At 40.1% G+C, this 24,314-nt stretch overlaps 1 protein-coding gene across 4 annotated transcripts in view; it reads right to left on the bottom strand.

Annotated features, from left to right (window-relative positions):
• Positions 1–24,314, bottom strand: part of ZFN1 (zinc finger protein 1) — a 69,244-nt gene that overhangs the window by 41,542 nt on the left and 3,388 nt on the right. For all 4 annotated transcript variants that reach the window (XM_088964581.1, XM_088964582.1, XM_088964580.1 and 1 more), the window contains one exon: positions 916–978. In XM_088964581.1, the coding sequence (XP_088820707.1) occupies positions 916–978 (63 nt within the window). The remainder of the gene's footprint in view (positions 1–915; positions 979–24,314) is intronic.

The raw sequence follows: 24,314 nt of genomic DNA, 5'->3' as shown, positions 1-24,314 counted from the left end.
AAGCTAAACTGCAGCAAGATGAAGCAAGCTAGGCATAATAGACATACATGCTCAGCTTGAGGGGGGAGTGTAGAAATATTGGGCCGGATGGGCCATAAATTAGTTCAGCCTTATGTTTTTTTCATTCTTTTATGTTAATGGGCCTTTAGTTATGAGCTTGTTAACCTTTTTTTCTTCAAGTACTTGAAGCGGCTGCCCGTCAAGGTGTTTTATGAAATTACACCTTTTTTATTTTAAACAAAAGATTATAGGGCTGGAGAGAGTATGATTGACTCTTCTCCTTCTTCTCTTCTCTTCTCTTGCTCTCTCTTGTTCTCACACTCTTTCTTGCTGTTTTTTCTTGATTAAAGAAAATGATTAATTGATGGTTAGTTTTCATCTTTTTCCAGTCAAAAAAGCTAAATTCTAGATGAGAAACCATGACCTGAATGTTTTTAATCCAAAAACCTGCTCTGATACCATGTACTCCAAGAAGAAGAGAAAAGGAGAAAAGAGAAGGGAGAAGGGAGAACAACAGAAGAGAGAAGAGAATTGAAAAAGGCACCAAAAAGTCAAGCTGGCAGTGCCTCTATTTCTATTAATATTTAGGGTGACAGCTTTACAATAAAATAAAGAGAAGAAAAGATAAAATAGCCCCTGCGGCTACATACTAACAGAACTAAACACATATTGTCTGGCTTCCAGTAGTTTGAGAAAAAATACATTTAAATCATCTAAATTAACAAATGTTTTTATTAGCAATTTAAGAGTGCACTGATACAGGAACTTCTTTCTAATTACATACTAAAAGTTGAAGGAAAAACTCCATCAATAACAATGATATCAAATCTGAACACTGAAAGTACAACTTGACACGCAACCCTACATATTGAATAATACTCTGTTGAATAAGGGAAAGGAAGAGAAAATGCATACTTGACATTCTGGTTGCCCTATTCTCTCAGGGTAGCTTCCTATCATCCTTGCAGCAACAACAGCCTGGTATATAACACAACTTAACATTATTCATCAAATTCTAGTATGAAATCACTAACATGTAAGTGCAATTCAAAATGCCATGAGATTTAAAGATGCAGTTGTTTTAAGTCTATACTGAAAGATACATGTAAGTAAAAGGTGGATGTGTTTAAAAATTGACTAGAATGGGACAGACATTGACAAATTGAAGCTCAAGAAATTAACCACTAAAAATTTAACCATTTCAGAATTAAATGATCTAACACAAGCTATCTCTGCCACCAATTTTTCTTATCAGTAACATTGAATAATATTAAGTATAAAAGGAATGAATAGTATCCAAAACTGATAGAGAAGACAATACAACAGCACATGAGCACATTGCTGACATATATCCAAAAAGTTTGTTATATTAGGGTCAATTTATATCAACACCTGGCCCTGGTTTCCCTATAAGAGATGTTCCCTGTTACTCCAGACCTTGCTAGAGCATTTGCTATTGTTACGCTTTGCTTGACTTAGCCAAGCCAGGTATCTCATCAACCAACCTCAATATTATGGAACCAGCTGTGCGAGGATGCTGATAGCAGTACAGAACTTAAGAAAATCAAGACCCAAATTCCAGACCTGGATTCTCACTTAAAGGGGCTACTTTGTATTTCAAGGATTGGGTGGTGTTACCCTCAAATTCAGCCCACTTGGGCTCAATTACTGGACTACTTCCATGCCTCCCCCCCTAGGAGGGCACTCATGTGTGTTGCACACCTATAAATGCATTTCCTCACAGATCTATTGGAAGGGAATGCTAAAATTTATCCATCAACCTATCGCAGCCTGTCAAGTGTGCCAACAGTGCAAATATGAGGCCTAATAACTAGCAGGCCTATTGAAACCACTACACATCCCAAGCCAAGTTTGGGAAGTCATATCCATGGAGTTTGTCACGGAGTTACCAATCTCCATGGGGAAATCAGTTATCTTGGTCGTGGTGGATCAACTTACCAAATACAGCCACTTCTTGGCCTTGAACCACCCCTTTACAGCTTCAACAGTAGCTGAAACCTTCATTAGAAAAGTGGCCAGACTTCATGGGTTCCCACTGTCTATTGTTTCAGACATAGACCTGATCTTCATCAGTAACTTTTGGAAGGAGCTTTGTAAACTTCAAGGAGTCCAATTGAACAAATCCACTAGTTACCACCCTTAGTCAAATGGGCAGACAGAGGTGATCAATTGATGTGTGGAAACGTAGTTAAGGTGCTTCACGAGAACCAAACCGTGCCAATGGACAGCATGGTTGCATTGGGCAGAGTGGTGGTACAATACAACTTTCCATGTAGCAGCAGGTATGATCCCTTTCTTGGCATTATATGAAAGAGACCCACCACCACTTTTTCCTTATGAACAAGGGTCGACACTGGTGACTTCTTTAGAAGCCTATTTACTGCAGCGAGATGCCAGACAAGGAGCTTCGCCACAATCTCACTCAAGTCCAATAATGGATGAAACATTACTACGATAAACATCATCACCAGGACAATTATGAGATAGGTAGCATGGCCTATCTAAAGCTACTACTTTATAAATTCCTCTCTACTCAGAAACAGCATTGGAACAAGCTAGTGCCACGTGTTTCTTGGATTTTTCAAGATCATGGATCGAGTTGGGTCAATAGCATATTGTCTGGATCTTCCACCAGAATCCAAGGTACACCCTGTTTTTCATGTCTCAGTCCTAAAGAAATGCTTAAAGTCACATGTAATTACACAGCCTAACCTTCCTAAGTTCTCCGCGGATATGGAATTGCAAACGGAAGTCTCAAGTATAATTGATTTCTATTATAATTCGGCCTGCCTTTGAGTTTTGTTAGTCTGATAACAGCCAAGAAGAGAGAAGAAGAAGAAAGAAGAAAGAAAGAGAGAGAGAAAGGAGGAGAAAATGAGAGATGAAAAGTCTGGTTCGAATTAGGGAAAAATTACTTCTCCCATTCGGCCAGACATGTTTTATATTACTAATATAATGGAAAAGACATATGTGCCCTTATTTAAGTGAGGGACACTAATTCTAATATAATATTACAGATCAGCAACCTCAACACAAGTATAAAGACAGAAATACCCCTACACTAACACTCCCCCTCAAGCTGGTGAATATATATCATATAATCCTAGTTTGTTACATATGTAGTCCACTCTCCCCCGACTCAACCCTTTTGTAAATAAGTCTGCCCACTGGTTCCCAGTGTTAACATATGTAGTGTCTATCACACAATTCAGCACCTTCTCTCTCACAAAGTGACAGTCAACCTCTATGTGCTTGGTTCTTTCATGGAACACCGGATTAGAAGAAATATGAACTGTAGCCTGATTGTCACAATAGATCTTCATTGGAGTGTTAATATTGTATCCTATCTCCTGTAGAAGGTTCCTTAGCCACACTAATTCACAAGTCGTATGTGCCATAGCTCTATATCCTGCTTCTCGCAACGACTGTCTGCTTCTTACTTTTCCATGTCACCAGATTACCCCCAAGAAAAGTGCAATAGCCGATGGTACACCTCCTATCAGACATAGAACCGGCCCATTCGGCATCAGTATACCCTTCTATTTCAAGTTTTCCACCACTTTTGTATATCAAACCACGACTAGGGGCCCCTTTTAAATACCTCACAATTCTTAAAACCGCATCCCAATGAGGAACCAGAGGTTTTTGCATGCACTGACTTACCACACTAACCGCAAATGAAATATCTGGCCGAATAATGGTTAGGTAGTTCAATTTACCTAAAAGTCGCCGGTATCTGCCAAGGTCTTCAAACACTTCACCCATATCACTACTCAGCCTAGTATTTGTTTCCATAGGTGTTTTCAGTTGGTTTAGCACCTAACAAACCTGTTTCCTCCAGCAAATCAAGTACATATTTCCTTACACAAATTAATACCAGGCTTAGATCTTGCTACTTCTATCCCCAATAAATATTTCAATTTACCAAGGTCCTTTGTTTGAAAATGTTCCTATAGAAAAGTCTTTAACCTGTCAATGCCCATTTTATCATTCCCTATAATAACAATATCATCTACATACACCACCAATAGGATTTTTCCTGCCTGAGAATCATGGCTGAAGACGGAATGATCAACTTGGCACTGTTTCATACCAAACTTCTTTACCACCTCACTGAACCTACCAAACCATGCTCGATGAGACTGTTTAAGCCCATAAATAGCCTTCTTTAGTCTACATACCTTACCATCCTCCCCCTGAGCAACAAACCCCGGTGATTGCTCCATGTAGACCTCCTCGAGCAAATCACCATGCAAAAAAGCATTCTTGATATCAAGTTGATAGAGGGGCCAATCATACATAGCTGCAAGAGAGATCACAACACGAACCGAACCTATCTTAGCAACTGGGGAGAAAGTCTCTGTGTAGTCAATACAATAGGTTTTGGAGTACCCTTTTGCAACCAATCGAGCTTTCAGGCACTCAACACTACCATCACGCAAATACTTAACAGTATAAACCCACTTACAGCCGACAACCTGCTTCCCAGGAGGAAGAGCGGTGAAGTCCCAAGTATGATTATGAAGTAGAGTTGAGAGTTCTTCTTCCATTGCACGGCACCACCTTGGAGAGGCAAGGGCTTCCTGGACATCCTTAGGGCCAACAATTGAGGATAACAAAGAGATAAACTGGCGATGGGAAGTGGAAATGTGAGTGAGTGAAACATAATTAGAAATAGGATGAAGGGTACAAGTGCGTTTACCTTCCGGCAAAGCAATGGGAAGATCAAGATCAGATACTGGGTTTGGGGCTGGTGTGGAGACAACTACTGGAGGAGTAGAAGCCGGTACATGTGGGCGATGTATATACAGTTGACGGATAGTTGGGCGTTCAACAGGTGGTGGCATTGGAGGCAAGGACTTGGTCACGGCTGGAACAAGGGGAACATAATCGGCAACTAGAAGTGGAAGAGGGGGAGGTGATGAGGAGGAAGAAGCATCACCGAACCAAGAAAAACGGAGTAGACTCAAAGAAGGTAACATCAGCACACACAAAGGAACGTCAAGAACTAGGATGGTAACACTTATACCCTTTCTGGGTCCGAGAATAGACAAGGAAGATGCACTTAATGGATTGTGCATCTAACTTGTCCTTCCCGGGGCCCAGATTATGGACGGAGCAAACACACCCAAAAACCCAAGGAGAAAGAGGAAACGGAGACAAGGTGCGAAACAAGGTAGTGAATGGGGAATGACCATCAAGGATAGACGTGGGCATCCAATTAATCAAGAAGCAAGAAGTAAGCACCGCATCACTCCAAAAGGGTTTGGGAACATTCATGTGATGCATGAGGGATCGTGTTGTTTCCAAAAGAGAACGATTCTTTCTCTCAGCCACCCCATTTTGTTGTGGGGTGTAGGTACATAAGGTCTGATGTATAATGCCATGTTGGTCGAAGTATTCTTGAAATGATGAAGATAAATATTCACGACCATTATCAAAACGAAAAATTTTAATGTGAACACCAAATTGATTGCGAATCTCAGCATAAAATTTTTGGAAGATGGTAAACAATTCACTTCTTTCTTTCATTAAATAGAGCCACATCATCCTTGAAAAATCATCAACAAAAATGACAAAATATCTATATCCATTGTATGGCATCACTTTATAAGGATCCCAAACATCTGAATGAACCAAAGAAAAAGGACTCAATACACGGTTATCAACCCTAGAACTAAAGAGAACATGGTGATGTTTCCCCAACTGACACAACTCATAATCTAAAACAGAAAGTTGACTCAACGAAGGAACCAAAGATTTCAAAACTTTTCAGCGAAGGATGACCAAATCGACAGTGCCACTAGAGATGAGAGAAAGATGACTGGAGAACTGTTGATGTTCTTCCACCATCGTCAAGATAATACAACCCACCAGCTTCATGCCCTCCACCGATCTTCATCCCCGTCTTGAGATCTTGAAAAATACACATAGAAGGGTAACAAGTAATAGAGCAATTAAGTGACTTAGTCAGCTTACTAACAGACATAAGGTTGAACGGAAATTTAGGGACATACAAAACTAAGGATAAAGATAAGGGGGTCAAGTGAACATTGCCAACACCACAAATCGAGGATGTGGAACCATTAGCAAGAGTAACAGATTGTGATGTTGAGCAATGAGAGAGGGAAGAAAACACACCTGGAGTTCCAGTCATGTGATCGGAGGCTCCAGAGTCAATAATCCAGGGATTGGGTGTGGATGCCAAACAAGCCATACCTGAATGTGCGAAAGTAGTCGTGTTCTGCTGAGATGTGGATTGGACAAACCTCTCACACTCATCATGGGGAACACTCACCATCTCCTTCCCGGGAACATCTGTGGATGTAGGAGGCATCTGATCAGCTGAACGATTCTCCTGTCTAAAACTGGTGTCACTAGTCATGGCATGATTTGCCCAGGTTGAGGGTGAACCATGCAAGTCATAGCAATAATTAATGGTATGTCCATCCATACCACAATGAGTACCTCTCCTCGGACCCGAGCCACGTCCTCTACCACGGGCTCCCCATGAATCTCTACCTCCAATACGACCACCACCACGGTTATATGTAGGTCCACCACCACCACCCCGGCCATATACTGGACCACTGCTACCACCACGACCAAATTGAGCTCCTTGAGCTCCACCTCTAACACCACAGCCCCTTGACACTACAAAGGCTGATCTATCTGAGACATTAGAGTTCTCAGTAGATCCAATGGAAGTCCTTCGAAGTCGAGCAAACACCTTTTCTAAGGAAGGAAGAGCTGACCCTCCTAGTATCCAAGCCCGCACTGATTCATACTCAGATTTCAGCCCCACCAAAAATCGAGTCACATCAAGTTGTTCTCTCTGTTGTTGCTGAATTTTGACATCATAAGTGAGGGGGTGATAAACATTCAACTCATTACGAATGTTTCTCATACTAGCATAGTACTCCTCAAGACTCTGATTGCCCTATTGCAGATTAAAGTATTCCTGATACAGTTGATATACTCTGGTTGTATTGTCTTGACCAGAATATAACTTCTTAGCATGGTCCCACACATCTTTGGCAGTGTCAAGAAACATTAAATTTACACTAATCTTGGGTTCCATACTATTCCATAACCACGTGATAATTTGTGCATCCTCTTGTTCCCAGTCTACATACTCATGAGAATCAGTGGGGGGTTTCTCCTCCCTTATGTGTTTCACCTTCTTCTTTGCCTTCAGAAAAACTTCTACAGATTTAGCCTAAGGTACATAATTCTCTCCATTCAGTTTAATGGAGGTCATTTGAACATTCAGGTAGTCAGCAGATATCATCACATTAGATTTGCTATCACTGTTATCTCCCATTGCTAAATTCTGTTATTATTGAATTTGGCACACTACACACTACTTGGTCACACTAATCACACTGGTTTCAGCAATTGTTATTGCTGAAGGTTGCACTCCTTACACCACAAACCCTACCCTACGACTACCTGAAATCTCACCACTATATGAAAACCACTCCCCCTACGAATCACACCAAAAAACAGCATAAATCCTGGCACACACAGTCTGAAATCCCATCATACGATCTGAAACATTCTTCCTATTTGATTCATAACAAAAAATATGCATAGAAAACTCTTACCTCACCACTCGAAAAACAAACCACACAAGAAGAAAATCAGTCCACACAAGACACCCACTGCACCACACGAATCAGCCCTCTTCTCTTCATCGATTAGGAGAGGGCTTCTTAGAGACCACAACAACCAACCACGAACAGCACAACTGGAGGCATAGAAACCTCAAAGGGAAGAGGGCGACCACTCCTTTTCAGCCCTTTGCCTTATCTCCTATCGATGGCAGAGAAATCAAGAGAAAACCCTAGATTGAGTGCGCAGAAAATAGAAATCTGGGCAGATCCGAGTTGCTTAGTTGATCTTTGATACCATATTATAATTTGGCCTGCCTTTGAGTTCTGTTAGTCTGATAACAGCCAAGAAGAGAGAAGAAAGAGAGAGAAAGGAGGAGAAAAGGAGAGAAGAAAAGTTTGGTTCGAAGAAAAGTCTGCCTTTAAGTGAGGGACACTAGTTCTAATATAATATTACAAATCAGCAACCTCATCATAAGTATAAAGACAGAAATACCACTACACTAACAATTTCCATTGGGTCAAAAATGGCACCCGCGTGATACCTGAAGCATTAGTGGTCTGGACTCATCCACCTTTGTAACAGAACCTATATCTATCTATATATATATATATATATATATATTAAAATTGGTCTCCTTTGAGATGACCTATTTATCTATTTTCTTCATTTTTTGTATTTTTCTTATTTTCTTTTATTTTAAAAATATAAAACAGTAATCAGTATCAACCATTGATTATATTTGTACCACACCAGCAATTCTCTTGCAAAAATAGGGGAGGTGAATGGTTTCTCATTGTAAATTACATTATTACCCCTTAATCAGCATTACAATAAAAAAAAAGGCAACAAGGTTCTTTTAGTCATTTATTGTCCTCAATTAAAGCAACACTTGGATCGAGGGTTTTCTCTCGAATTCTTGGAGACATTTCATCCCCTTCTCTTCTACATCCTCACTTTCTTCTCCTCTTATTCCTCCTCCTTTTTTCTTTCATGTTCTAATGACTGAATGGAAAACTATGAAATAATTGCAAAATGAAGCCTAGAGCTAGATGCTTTGGGGTTTGCTTCAGGTGCGATTATCTATCGTTTTCTTCCAATCAGCACAGAATGAGAGAGCTTTATGAGGATCTTTGGATTGCTGCAGTTGTACATGTACAGAACTGTAGCTATGTGATCTCTTTTTTTCGCCTCTACTGCCCTCTCACCTTCCCTATCCTTCCCTTTATTCCTCTATTTCCAGGTTGAGAGCCATACATGAAACCAAAAAGTTTACATAGAAAGCAATAGGGGATCCAGAGTGTGACAAGGTGAGTTCGAGTTCTCATTGATCGAAAGAGGAATGATAAGGAACATGCTGATGAGCTTTGTTCATTGGTAAAAGGTGCAAAAGTTCCACATGAGGGGCTTATGGGATTGGGTACATCACTGAAGAAGCAAATTAAACTTTTTCATGTTGTAGGTTTTAGTCTTTTAGCCAAACTTTCATTTCTTTAATTATATTATTTATTTATTTTGCTTCAGAGACATGAGTTTTGTTGTTTTAAATTTTGTTTTAGCTTTTGTAACTTTTCAACTCTCTATATTAAATGATGAATGAAAATTGATGAGAGGGTTGGAACACCATGATTTCTGCTTTGTTCAAGAAATTTTAGAAAAAGGGGTTGGGTTATCTACTACTTGAATTGCTAGGTTACCAATTAATGGTGGCTTAGTTGATAGTTTTTCTGGATGCTTGTAGTAGAGATCTGGGACCAACTACCACAGCTACTAGGGTTGGGGGTTATGGGTTTTGGGGATGGAGGTAGCCCCATGAAGCAAATAATAATAATAAAGAAGCTAAGTTATTAGAAGTACCATAAAATCAATTTGTCAATTGATTTGACAAATTCGTCTCTAATCCAAACTTATAGGCTATGTTTGGTTTGAAGGAAAAGGTAGGGAAAGGAAGGGAAAGACAGGAAAACCAATACAAGGGTTGTAAAGGTTTTCCTTTCCTTTCCCTACATTTTCCTTCAAACCAACCATAGCCATAGTGTTGTTTGGGCCAATTTTAAAACATGCATCAATTTGGATACCCAATTGAGGATAGAGGCCAATATAAATGTTAAATATTTTAAAAACATTATTAATATTTTAAAAGTTGAAACTTGAAAATAGTTCAATTTCTTTTCTCTTAAGTAAATATTTTTTCCTAAAGTATGTTTTAATTGAAAAAAGATCAGAGCTTTGGGTCTCGATAGGGAAACCATCTCCTTTGGGGATGAAGGTTCATTTTCCTCCCCAATGGGGATTGGGGACAAGGAGGTGAGTGTGGTCCATGCCCTATTTCCATTCCTAAATTCCACCATCTTAAGATATTAAATTAACAAAAAATTAATAATACCAACAAATGAAGTTAGTAACAATAAAATACTACTAAGATAAGTTATGAAAATTAAAATAAGTATGTGTAATATTTCAATAGATGTTTTAAATTAGCCATTTAATTTGAAATTATTATTTGTATAGTGCACATATATTTAAATTCTACTTAAAATAAATGAAAGTTAATAAAATCTAAAAAAAATAGTATCAAAACACAATTATAACAAAAATTAATAGAAATTAATAAAAATAACATTCATTTAAATTCAATTTAGATTTATAAAAATTAATAACAAATTATCCAACCATGATGAAAATTAATAATCATTAATAGAAAAGTTAATAAAAATAGCACAAGTATAGCTAACAATAAATTATTGCTAATTACTAAATTTTTACTTAAATATTTAAAATATTTAAATATTAGTAAATATATAAAGTTAGGTTGTAGTCATAATTAAATTAATCTAAACCCGAGTTTGAGCTTTAAGACTACGGGTTGTGCTTTGGTTGATCCTCAACTCAACTAAATCCACCCAAGTTGCACACCTTAGAGAAACGTAGCATTCATAATTGGAGTGAGCCAATGCAAGGACAACCCATCCATACATTATTTTTGGGGTTTTAACTAATTTTAGATAAAAATTATTAATTTTGAAGCTGAAAGAACTATGGGGCATGGGCTACCCCCATTTGTGTAGCCAATTGAACCAAAAAATAAAAGATCTTGGACCAAATTTTAATATTTATAAATAGTTTTTAAGGTTGTCTTGACCAACTCGACCCACATCACAAGTGTAATAATATTTGTTTGGGCCTAGGATAAGGACAAGCTTGCTTGTGTTAATTATAAAACTATAATTTCTTTTATAAATTACAATTTTTATTTAACTTTAGTTTATTATAATAAATATCTAAAAAAAATCTATCCAAGCAACCTATAAAATTATTAATATACTATGAAAATCCGCCTCAATATCTTTTATGCTTTTGGTTCATTGGGCTACACAATGGGGGCTAGCCCATCCCCCATAGCTTAGTTTGGTTTAGATAATTACAAATGTCACATTGCTCTTAGGGTTGCAACTTAGGGGGTTAGGTCAGGTTGAGGATCAACCAAAGCCCAACTCGAATTTTTAAACCTCAAGCTCGAGCTTAGGTTAATTTAATTATGACTACAACTTAACTTTATGTATTTACTAATATTTAAGTATTTTAAATATTTAAGCAACATTTACAAAAAAATTATAATATTTAATTGTTAATAAAGTAAAATAAATAAAATAGAATACAAATGGATAATATGGAAAAATAAATATTTTATTAACTAGTAGTAATTTATTATTTTTGTAACAAATAACAAAAATAATCAATTATTTGAAACAACATTGAAAATTTGTAATTATCTGATTTATTAGTTTTGACAAATCCCGTGCATCGCACGGGTCCTTGCTAGTGAATAACTGAATTGTAACAACTTACTAGACTACAATATAAATAAGAGGAAAGAAAGCACAGGCGGGAAGAAATTCATTTAACTCTCTCTCTCTCTCTCTCTCCATATTCTAGAGGTTGGTTCCCTCGAAAGAACCCTGAGTTAGACAGACTCCTTATCAATAATAAATAAAAGAAGGGCGGTAGAGAGGGCATTCACGATTTGAACTCCTTCATGCTCTGCCCTATTCACAATATGGAGAAGACATTCACAACCATCCAACTTCTCCACTTTTCCCCAAAACCCATCCTCATCATAACTTCTTCCAAAAACCCCCAATCTAAATGGTCATAAGCTTTCTCCATATCAATTTTACATGCCACGCCACTCCTAATCCTTATCCATACACTCATTTGCAATCAACACCCTATCCAATATTTGTCTTCCTTCCACAAAAGTCATTTGAGTTGGACCCACATTCAAAAGCAACATCCTCTTCAATCTTGAAGATAAAACCTTTTCATTTATTTTATATGGGCTAGAAATTAAGATGATAGGTATGAAGTCCTTTACCCCACATGCCCCATTTACCTTAGGAATTAGAGAGATAAAAGTTGCATTGGCAATTTTGCTCAACAAGTATGCTTCTCTTATCAATAACTAATCTATATAATCAAGTTATAATATATATATATATATATATATATATATATGTGGGAAAATCTATGCTTCCAGAAAGACATGATACCAGAACGGCTTTGGCCAACCAACACCTTGGTCCCACCCCTACAAATTTAAGAAATACCACCTAATTGGATGCCACTTTTATGATACCGGTTGGTTGGTTACAAGCTTCTCCAATATCATAGATGAAGCTTATAAGAGTACAGGAATCAATTAATGGTTATTACCAATGTTTTAAAACACAAAGGCATGACACAAGGTGTTCCACTTGAAGGGATGAGAAATCCATCATATGGATGCCGAACCCTGCAGGAAGGTTGGGCAAATTTTCAAAAATTTCTCTCTCCCATGTGGGAATCACATTCCCTATTTTAGAAAACTGCATTTTCAATGATCAATCCTGAACCTAAACCATACCAAATTTAAAACCAAAAGGGAGTGGAGGGATATCCCTGATACGAAGTAGTAATAACCTCCAATGAAGGTGTTCACGCCCAAGGAAAGATCCAAAGACTGCTTCCACCGAAGATGACATAGTGTCACGGGGGTAGTTCTATAGCAGAAGAAACCCGTGCGACGTCCAGGCCAAGGTAGGCCAGGACAAGCCTTTGTACGCTTAGAAGCGAGGAGCTGTCCGATGGGATGGCTCCACCAACGTCAGTAGCACTGGATCATGACCTCAAGTCCAATGGCCGAGGCACTCTCCTGGCTCATACCGATCCATGGGAGGCGTCGCTTACGTGCTAAAGGGGGACAACCATAATGCAAGGCGACCATGTGCCGATGAGGTGACTTGGCACCGATGAGAAGGGTCTCATGTATGCCAATGATGACAGGCACCTGTGTGCCATGATGATAGGCAATTGCTTGGGCCGGAACACACCCGTGCGCTAGAGGCAACGGGATAGCTCAATCAGCTTGGGCAAGGGGCTGGCGAGGTGAAGGGTCATGCTTGAGCCAGTCCCGCATGCCAAGCCTCCCTTGAGTATCGGTAGCGCAATGCCGGTCCAACACTGTCCCCATGAGCAAGTGTGCGCCCATGAGGAACCCTGGTAGCCATGCTAGTCGTTAACCAAGGCCGCCTCGTAAGGGGATGATGGTTTAGGAGTGCCAAGGTTAGGCACCCAAGGAGGTCAATCACCCCTCCTCAAGGAGTACGTTAAGCTTTTGGTGGTCTACCTGAAGATGACATCAGTTCTCCCAAAAATCTTACAGGCGAAAATGATGGTCATGTCCCTAACGTAAGCCTGCCAAGCGTAGGCAAGGCTAAGCATGTGTTGAACCGTCACAGGCTCCCCCACTCAATCCATTGTCGTCCTCGACAATGGTCTTCTTGTGAATGGGCGTCTGTGTCCCGCGCCATCCACTTCTCCACCAGTTCCAGGGCTCACCTGGTCAACCCGGGTCTTGCCTATGTTGGTGTCCATTTATGGGGATGGAACCATTTCACCATGCCAGCCTACATGGACTTCACCCCCACTGTTGAGGTTACTCAAACCACGCAATGGCTATGCCGTTGAACTGTGAAAGAAGGGCCATCGAAGAAATGTGTGTGGTGCTTCGCGGAGGTCCGCCCCATGTATCATCTTACCTCAAGGCTCAATCGTCTTCTTGGTAGCTTTTCAGTGTTGCTACCGAGCACGCTGATAGGTCTACTCCTCATGTTGGCGATGACCTGGGTACCCTTTCACCATGCTGGCCTGCAGACTTCACCTCGCCGATTCGGGTTACGAAACCATTTCACCATGCCAGCCTGCATGGACTTCACCCCCACTGTTGAGGTTACTCAAACCGCGCAATGGCTATGCCGTTGAACTGTGAAAGAAGGGCCCTCGAAGAAATGTGTGTGGTGCTTCGCGGAGGTCCACCCCATGTATCATCTTACCTCAAGGCTCAACCGTCTTCTTGGTAGCTTTTCAGTGTTGCTACCGAACACGCTGATAGGTCTACTCCTCATGTTGGCGATGACCTGGGTACCCTTTCACCATGCTGGCCTGCAGACTTCACCTCGCCGATTCGGGTAACTCAAACCTAGCTATGGCTTATGCTCTCAGGGCCCTCGAAACTACGCTTCACCAAGCCGACTCAGGCTACATCTTCACTCCGAGGGGGCCCCACTGCTGCTGCCTCAACGAGACCTGACCGCTTCAAACGCGAGTGTGGCAACTTTTACCCATGAGTTGTCGAACATGCACTCGCCTAGTGATGCGCTTTCGCTGCTGCAAGTGTTCTGCCTGAAAACTGAGCATGTCCACCTGATACTTTGTCGATGTAGGGCCGCCATGCTCCAACGGCTAGCGTAACCACATTCCTAACAAGGCTCATGTGTCTGCCCCCACATGAGGAAAACACCCAATGCGCCTGCACCCGCAAGGGAAGCTGTTTTAGGGTCATTGGAATGGGAACGCGAACAATGAATGGCCTCTTGCTAGGCTTGATAAAAAATCTGCTCAGACAGTGTACCCACATCCCTATCAAGGCTCACGCATCTGCCCCCGCATGAGGACAACAACCAATGCGTCTGCCCCCACAAGGGAAGCTGTTTTAATGTCATTAGAATGGGGACACGAACTATGAAATGGCCTCTTGCCAAGCCTTATTTGAAATATGCTCGATCCTGGGTGAAAGTGCCTAGGGACCGCACCCCGCAAAATGTTGCTTGTCGTAATGACCGCTTCAACTGGCTCTGGGCTAATCTGCTGAAAACCAACTGCGGCAGCAATTGGCCAACTTCCTCTGATACTAACTGTCACGGGGGTAGTTCTACAGCGAAAGAAACCCGTGCAGCGTCCAGGCCAAGGTAGGCCAGGGCAAGCCTTTGTACGCTTAGAGGCTAGGAGTTGCCCGATGGGAAGGCTCCACCAACGTTAGTAGCACTGGATCATGACCTCAAGTCCAATGGCCGGGGCACTCTCCTGGCTCAGACCGGTCCATGGGAGGCACCGCTTACGTGCTAAAGGGGGACAACCATAATGTAAGGCGACCATGTGCCGATGAGGTGACTTGGCACCGATGAGAAGGGTCTCCTGTATGCCGATAATGACAAGCACCTGTGTGCCATGATGATAGGCAACCGCTTGGGCCGAACACACCCGTGCGCTAGAGGCAACAGGATAGCTCAATCAGCTTGAGCAAGGGGCTGGCGAGGTGAAGGGTCATGCTTGAGCCAGTCCCGCATGCCAAGCCTCCCTTGAGTATCGGTAGCGCAGTGCCGGTCCAACACTGTCCCCATGAGCAAGTGTGCGCCCATGAGGAACCCTGGTAGCCATGCTAGCCGTTAACCAGGGCCGCCCCGCAAGGGGATGATGGTCTAGGAGTGCCAAGGTTAGGCACCCAAGGAGGTCGACCACCCCTCCTCAAAGTGTACGTTAAGCTTTTGGTGGTCTGCCTGAAGATGACATCAGTTCTCCCAAAAATCTTACAGGGAAAAATGACAGTCATGTCCCTAACATAAGCCTGTCAAGCGTAGACAAGGCTAAGCCTGTGTTGAACCGTCACAATAGTGCAGGATGAAGCAGAATCAGCAGGATGGTTCTTCAACAAGAACTGAATTCTTTAGCAAGAATCTAATGGAGGGCTAGTGAGCACAACTTCATATTACCTTTTCTGCCAAAAGGTAATATCAAGAACTCTTCTTGATTGCTCCCACAGGTGGAGATCAAATTAGTATGGCAGCAAGAGCAGGAGAGAATGAGATAGTGCAGTCAAACCATGTTGTCTCTCTCTGAAATCAACAATCAGTCAGATGATTTCTGTTGTGTGTTGAGGGTTCGCCCTGCTCTCCTATTTATAGCCTTAAACAGAGATTCTCCTAATCTCATTAGGAGTTTCCTAATCCAAATCTTGTATTTTGGATCTAGACTCTCTTTAAGAGATAAGAATAATCTCTTATCTTATCTGCAGATAAAGATCAACCCTCCTAATCTAATTAGGAGTTTCCTGATCCAAATCTTTATTTGGATCTGGACTCTCTGAGTGGATAGGGATAATCCCTTATCCTATCTGCTGATCTAAATCCCAGAACCGCCCTCTTTTAATTAATCTCATTAAGCCTGTTCGAATTGGGCTTTAAGCCCATTAAGTCCATCTGCTAGCTTACCCTCCAAACTGCTGCCCAGTTGGATATCCTTGTATGGCGTGGGACCCAACCATTGATCTACACATCAATCACATGGGTTCAGCCCAACCTCTGTTACAAGGCCTGGCCGAATTCACTGTAGGAGACAATGAACCCTTGAGTCCATCACCATGGGCTCTTAATGGGCCCAACATTTACACTAAATGGTCCTTAGGTCAAACCACCTTATAAAAACCCAATGACTGTGGGCAGATGCAAGATTAGCCCACCAGGCATTACCCTCAATGGTCTTACACTTAACCTCTCAGCCCATAATGATCAAACACTACCCGACAAGAGAGGACCTCTCCCTTGGCTGCAAGGTAAGTGTTGCACTCTCTACTCACATAGATCCCGAGAATTAAAACATTTTTGCAAACATTTTGAAACCATAAATATATATATATATATATATAAATATATTTTGCAAAACAAATTTCAACGGTTGAAATCAACTGCCGACAATTTTGGTTTCCATCAGAGAGAGTGCATCCCCGATCATTCACTTTGTCTGACAAATGGGCTGATCCTGTCACTATGTCTGACAAATGGGCTGATCCTGTCACTATGATCACCCACTTAGATGAATTCTCGAACTGTCCCAACATACCCAGGTTTTGACCCCCTCTAAGGATCTCACTGATTGGCATATCAAAGGCATCCAAATCCAACACCTAGTGTAGTATCATAATCGAGTCTAGGGGTCAGGTGTAACATTCCAGTTTTGCCCATCTATCTCCAAGGTCCAGGGCAATACTGAAATTCTGGTCCAGTTCAAGGTTTCAAGAAAACCCACACCGCATGTACCTCAGGTCTCAACCTGGCAGCTGAGACAGGCCACCCCAACCAACTTGATGGCACATCAATGTCAGCCTTGGCAAGATAAATCTCCCTAGATCTATCCAACGGCTGTAAAGCTTCTAAACTAACACGAGTCTCATATGTGTCCAGTTTAAGGGTATTACACAGAAATACACCATAATAACATGAATCAAATATGTAATTTATTCATTTACATTAAATGTCACATCATTCTGATTGGAGCTAAGGGCATACATTGTCTAACACCACTACCTAGAGATGTGAGGCGTATTTCAGAACATAAGAAGCCTAAGCCTCCTCAAGAGGAGGGGAAGAGGATGAAGGGGAAGGAGGATCTCATTCTTTCTTAATTTTTAATAAAAATCTTTTCTCTTTTGTTCTTTTCCTTCACTTTCTTTTATTTTTTCGTTCTTGTTTCCTTTTTTCTATCTTTTTGTATGAAGTGTGTATGAGGCACATTAGGTGTACGCTTCTAGCAAGCCTCATGAAAAAGGCATATGAGGCATACACTTCTTGCACCTAAGGCATACACCTCAAAGGTATCAACACCTCTCGCATACACCTTAGGGCATTTTGGAGGCCTCTCGCCTAGAGGCATGGAATGCCACCAAGCTTTCACCTCCCACGCCTTTTAAAAAACTAGTTATTACATAATGAAAGTATGAAACTTTCACTAAAAATATGGTTGAGAAACAAAGATTGGCAATATTGTCTTGTTGATTAGTTTACAAAGAGAAGCATAACAAAGAAGGAAAGGTAAGCATCAATAATATGAACTTTTGATCTTGTCAAGACTTGCCAGACTACATGATCAAAGGTTTACCGAAGGTTCAAAATATCGATACGCCCGTTTCGATACTTGCTTTTTTACTTTTTTTTTCAAAACTGGTTCAGGGGAGCCGGTCTAGGACCCGTCCATCCCCTGAACTGGTCAGACCCCCGATACACCCACTAAACATTAATAGTATTTCAGTAGTCGAGTAGGACTACAATCAGTCCTAGGTATAATGTGTAATAAACAAAGAAAAAACGGATTGAGAAAGAGAGAAGAGAAGGAGAACACGAAGAGAAGAATTCAAAAAGAGTGGTTAACTAGAATTGTCGCCCCACTCAACTATTTATATTAATAATCAAATAAAGGGTAAAAGGGCTGAATTACCCTACTGCTTACATGGCAAAAACAAATAAAAACTACCAACTAAATAACTACTAACTACCATCATAAATAAACAAACAACAATGGGGACCACATTAATGTTCTCTACACTCCCCCTCAAGTTGGGAATAGATGTTTGTCATTCCCAACTTGCATAGATCTGCTTCTAACTTTGTCTTTGAAACTGCCTTGGTGAGAAGATCTACAAGTTGCATATTGGAGGTGATATATGGAAGACACACTTCTTGAGAAGCAACTCTTTCTCTAATAAAGTGTCAGTCCGCTTCAACATGCTTACTTCTGCCATTTTGTACCGGATTATGGGCTATATTAATAGCAGCCTAATTATCACAGTAGAGCATTAGGGGCTTCTCATAAGTAATACTCAACTCCTCAAATAGGGATTTCAACCATATTAATTCAGCCACACCATTTGCCATGGACCTATATTCAGCTTTAACATTGGAGCGAACAACAACATATTGTTTCTTACTCTCCAAGAAACAAGATTACCTCCCACAAAAGCACAATATCCATAGGTAGACCTCCTATCATTAATATATCCAGCCCAATCAGCATCTGTGTAAACTTCTATTTTCATGCGACCATTATCCTTAAATAGTATACCCCTACCTAGACACCTCTTCAAATATGTCAGTATCCTCTCAACTGCAAGTAGGTGAGTAGTTCTAGGAGAGTGCATATACTAGCTTACAACACTGACTACATAGCTGATGTCTAATCGTGTGAGACAAAGATAGAGAAGTTTTCCAACTAACTATCGGAACATAACTTTATCTTCAAGGGGCTCTCCACCTTTTGCACTGATCTTCTGATTTTGTTCAATAAGTGTGTTAGCAGGTTTTAACACCCACCTTCTCTGTTTCTTCCAACAAATCAAGGACATACTTTCTTTGGAAAACAAAAATCCCATGTTTAGACTGAGCTACCTCAATACTCAAGAAATATCGAAGCTCTCCCAGGTCTTTGACCTCAAACTCTTAGTGAAGGAGTTTCTTAAGAGACTTAATCTCATGGGTATCAGTCCTTGTCACTACAATATCAACCACATATACAGCAAATAGTGTTAAGGAAGAATCCACTTTCTTAATAAACAGTGTGATCTAAATGGGTCTACACATAGAGAAATTTTTCAAGAGCTTGTCCGAATCTATCAAACCAAGCTCCGAGAGGCCGTTTCAATCCATATATGGCCTTATTTAGCCGACAAACCTTCTTTCCTATTTTTTCACTATAAAATCCAAGAGGCTGCATGTAAACTTCTTCTTGCAAGTCTCCATTGAGGAAGGCATTTTTAACATCTATTTGAAACAAAGGCCACGAGTAACTGGCTACAAGAGACAAAAGTTTGATAGTGTTCATCTTTGCTATTGGTGCAAAAGTCTCCAAGTAGTCTATGCTGAATAAACCCCTTCGCAACTAATCTGGCCTTGTACCTTTCAATGGAGCCATCAGCATTATGCTTCACAGTAAACACCCATCCACATCCAACCAGTTTCTTCCCTTTAGGTTGATCAACTAACTCTCATGTATTGTTCTTCAGAAGGGCATCCATTTCTACCTTCATTGCATCATTCCACTCAGGTACCAACAAGGCTTCCTGCATTGTTCTGAGAATGGGAATAGCAGCAATGGATGCCAAAAAGGACTTGTAAGATGGAGACAAATGATCATAAGACAGGAACTGGGAAATACAGTGAGTTGTAGATGAGGTACAACAACATTTGCCATTACAGACTGCAATGGGAGGGTCAAGGTCATCCAATAGAGGTGAAAGAGGTGAATGCTCAACAATAGAAGGTATCTCATCTGTAGTGGAAGATGAAGGAACTATGGTACTTGGATCTGGATTCGCATAAGGAATTGGGGTTGGCCTGGACTGTTGATGACCGAAATCAACCTGCCTCCACCGTCTATGATAAACTCAAATCCCGGCAGCTCTGACAACCAACCCTCCTCACTACACTCCCCTTCAGTGATTGGGACAAGTAATGGACTTTCTGATGAATGAACCCCCACCTCACTACTCTTACCCTAAGAAGAAACCCTAGGATACTAGGGTACATCATCAAAGAAAGTGACATCCAGCAATATCCCTTTTGAGTGTGTGCACAACCAAGGAAAATGCATTTTGAAGCTTTAGGATCAAATTTGAAACAATGAAGTCCAAGAGTCTAAACAAAGCAAGTACATCCAAAGATTTTAAGGGGAATGGTGAACAACTCTTTATCAAAATATAAAAGGGAGAATGGAGCTTTCATGTCTAGAACCCGTGAAGGAATTCAATTGATGAGATATATAGTTGTATGAATGGCATCTCCCCAGAAACGTATAGGCACATTGGAGTTAAACATAATGCTTCTATCCACCTCTAATATGTGTTTATTCTTCCTCTCAACAACCCCATTTTGCTGAGGTGTATGACGACAGGTACTCTAATGGATAATCCCATGGTCAAGGACATATGAGGCTAATGGTTTTGCAAAATAGTCTTTCGCATTATCAGATTTGAAAATTTTGATTTTGATCCCAAATAGGGTTAAAATCATCTGAAGAAAGATTTGGGTTAGGGTAGGAACCTCATCTCGAGATCGCATAAGGTAAACCCATGAAAAACAAGTATAATCATCAACAAACAACAAGAAATATTTGTACCCCCCCCCCTCACCCATGGCAGTGATATGATAAGGTCCTTTCAAAAGGAAAATTACTTTTATTACTCAAGGAATATGTTGTTCTACAATGCATTGCAAACTCACAACTTTCACATTTCAAATTGGACATCTAGACAGACTCAAAAAAACTAGGAAACAAGCTTTTCAATGACCTAAAAGATAAATAACCTAACCGGTTATGCCAAAGCATAACCTAACTAACAGACTAAGAAACAAAAGACCTCCCAACTTCACTATCTTCCCCATGTGAGCTCTTTCCAAGCAGGTAGATTCCATTCGTCTCACGGCCAATCCCAACCACCTTCCTTGTCTCCAAATCCTGAAAAACACATCGATCAAGAAAAAAAAGTTATTGAACAATTTTTGGGTTTTAGTGATGCTACTAACTGAAAGCAAATTAGTACTAAGTTTAGAAACATGTAAAATTGAAGACAAAGAAATGGCATTAGACAATTTGAGGTCTCCCTTGCTAGAAATAGGAACAAAAGAGCCATTGACAATAGACACTTTGTCTCTGCCAGAGGGTAAGTGATCGGTAGTAAATAGTGAGGACAAGCCAGTCATATGATCGGATGCACCTGAATCTATCACCCAACAAGGTTCATTGTTAACTGGGGTTGAGGCATGATAAGTTGAGGCCTGTGTGCCTAAATGAGCAAATGCTAAGGTAGAAGTAGCAGATGTTGTGACCGATGGCTGAGATAATGGTGTTGAATTATCAACTTCACTCTCCAACTGAGTCAAAACAGCCCGGACAGCAGCTAAGGTGTCTAGGGATGCAACTCTTGTGCCCGATGAGGTTGCACAATCAGTAGTAACAGCCACATTGGCATTTACCCTTTTGTTTCCAAGTTTTGTTGGAACTAGATGTGGATGTAACTTCCAACAGGTGTCTTTAGTATGTTTAGGTTTCTTGCAATGTTCACATACTAGGTCCTTCTTATCGTCCTTCTTCATATCCCTTTGCTTATCACCCCAAACTTTGGTTTGAGTGTTGCCAAGGCTGATTCAAAAGGTTGATGTTGCAACATAACATTTCTCCTATTCTCTTCGTTGTGCACTAAGGAGTAGACTTGTGATAAGGTCACACTTTCTTTCATTAGAAGTTGTCTCACAATACCATAATCAGAATTCAGACCATCTGGGAATTCAAACACCCATTTAGTTTCAACTTGCTTTCTATAAGTCTGCGCATCCTTCTAACTTTCCCACTCAATTGTTTCTAGGTAGTCAATTTCATGCCACAAGGATTTTAAGGTTGAGAAGTAAACTCAGATTGGTTTCTCTCCTTGCTTAAGGGGTTGAAAATGGGTTTCTTTCATGATGTCCCAAATTTCTTTAGCTATTTTTGCCCACAAGTAGTTTCGACTAATGTGAGGTTGCATGGAGTCGCACAGCCATGTCATAGCCAAAGAGTTCTCCGAAACCCATTTGGCATAGGTTGGGTCCTCCTTAGTTGGTTCTTTCACATCCCTCAACAAATAATTCAGTTTCCCTCTACCCCCAATGGCCATCATGGCTGATTGGGCCCACTCCAAGTAATTTGATCCATCAAACTTGACAGTGGTAATATGAAAATTGTTCTCAAACATGCTACTAGAACCACAAGCCCCCAAAAAACCTTCCCCTTGATTCCTAAACTCCATTATTGTCAGCACTTCTCAAGATATAGGTTAAAAAAAAAAACTCTATTTAGTACTGAAATAGGTGAAATTGCACCCAGAATTTGCTTAACAGCTGACCTAGAAGGTTAGGCCACCACCCTGAAATATTGAATCAGGTTTGTTAGTCTTCCAGAAAGCAAAAAACTCGATCTTGAATGCTGAAACTGGTCTAATTATTGCCCCAGAATTGGCGACAATCATAAACTTTAGGGTTTCAATTCTAGAACTGATCGTAGGTCAAGAAAGAAACCCTAAAACTCAGGAGAGAACTAAAGATCTTTCAGCCACACCTCCCAAATTAATAAAAAAGATTCCTTTTTAGGTTCAATCTCAATAACAAATATCAACTTACTCAGAAAGGTCTAGCCACCACCTCCAAACCAAGGTCCGAACCCTAAAACTGAGATTTCTTCCCTTCTTCTGATTCTTCCTGATCGCTGAACACTCTCCAAGGCCCTACGAACCCTTGGGCATCAATTGCACACTACCAGCAACCTCCAAGAACCAGTCGATGAACTTATCTCTGCTGAAAGTTCCAACCCTAGGAAGTTCTCATATAGTCGGCCTGATTAGTGCAAAAGGTGGAGAGCCCCTTGAAGTAGGACTGCAATCAGTCCTAGGTATAATGTGTAATAAACAAAGAAAAAACAGATTGAGAAAGAGAGAAGAAGAAGAAGGAGAGAAGAAGAGAAGGAGAACACGAAGAGGAGAATTCAAAAAGAGTGTGGTCAACTAGAATTGTCGCCCCACTTAACTATTTATATTAATAATCAAATAGAGGGTAAAAGGGCTGAATTACCCCTACTGCTTACATGGCAAAAAGAAATAATAACTACCATCATAAATAAACAAACAACAATAGGGACCACATAAATAACATAGTGGGGACCACATTATTGAGTTCTCATCTTACCAAACATTCATAGTATTTTTTTTTTATCAATTACATTCATAGTATTTTCTAAGGTTCTTTTTATGCATAGTAACTAGAGAATGATCCCCGATACTAAATATGAAGCCAATATTCTAATTTTTTTATTTATGTATTCTAATCAATTTTGTTTGACACCCAATTTCTATGTTGCAAATTTAGGTTATTATTTTATTTGATTTTTAATATATAGATTTGTTATTTAATTTACGAGATTAAATCAACTTTTATAAATAACACCCCACTTAATGAACATAAATAAACAAACAACAATAGGGACCACATAAATAACATAGTGAGGACCACATTATTGAGTTCTCATCTTACCAAACATTCATAGTATTTTTTTTTATCAATTACATTCATAGTATTTTCTAAGGTTCTTTTTATGCATAGTAACTAGAGAATGATCCCCGATACTAAATATGAAGCCAATATTCTAATTTTTTTATTTATGTATTCTAATCAATTTTGTTTGACACCCAATTTCTATGTTGCAAATTTAGGTTATTATTTTATTTGATTTTTAATATATAGATTTGTTATTTAATTTACGAGATTAAATCAACTTTTATAAATAACACCCCACTTAATGAATCCTAAATCATTTGAAATGAGTTCTTTTTTTTTCTATTTGGTGGAGTTAACTACCACCAACTTTTTTGAGGGTGGAGGTAAATACCATTTGAGTGGGTAGACACATGTCTAAGGAAGAAAGCTTTTGTTTGCAAGTGAGAATAACCACTTTTGAGATGCTCTTTCTTGAGAAAATAAGATGCCACTTGTCTAAGGGAGAAGCTAGCAATA

The sequence above is a fragment of the Nelumbo lutea genome, chromosome 1 (genome assembly GCF_056320005.1).
Source record: "Nelumbo lutea isolate HS-2025 chromosome 1, American lotus-T2T, whole genome shotgun sequence".
In the NCBI taxonomy this organism is placed as follows: domain Eukaryota; kingdom Viridiplantae; phylum Streptophyta; class Magnoliopsida; order Proteales; family Nelumbonaceae; genus Nelumbo; species Nelumbo lutea.
The sequence above is the reverse complement of the archived record's forward strand: the minus strand, read 5'-3'. Positions and strand labels throughout refer to the sequence as shown.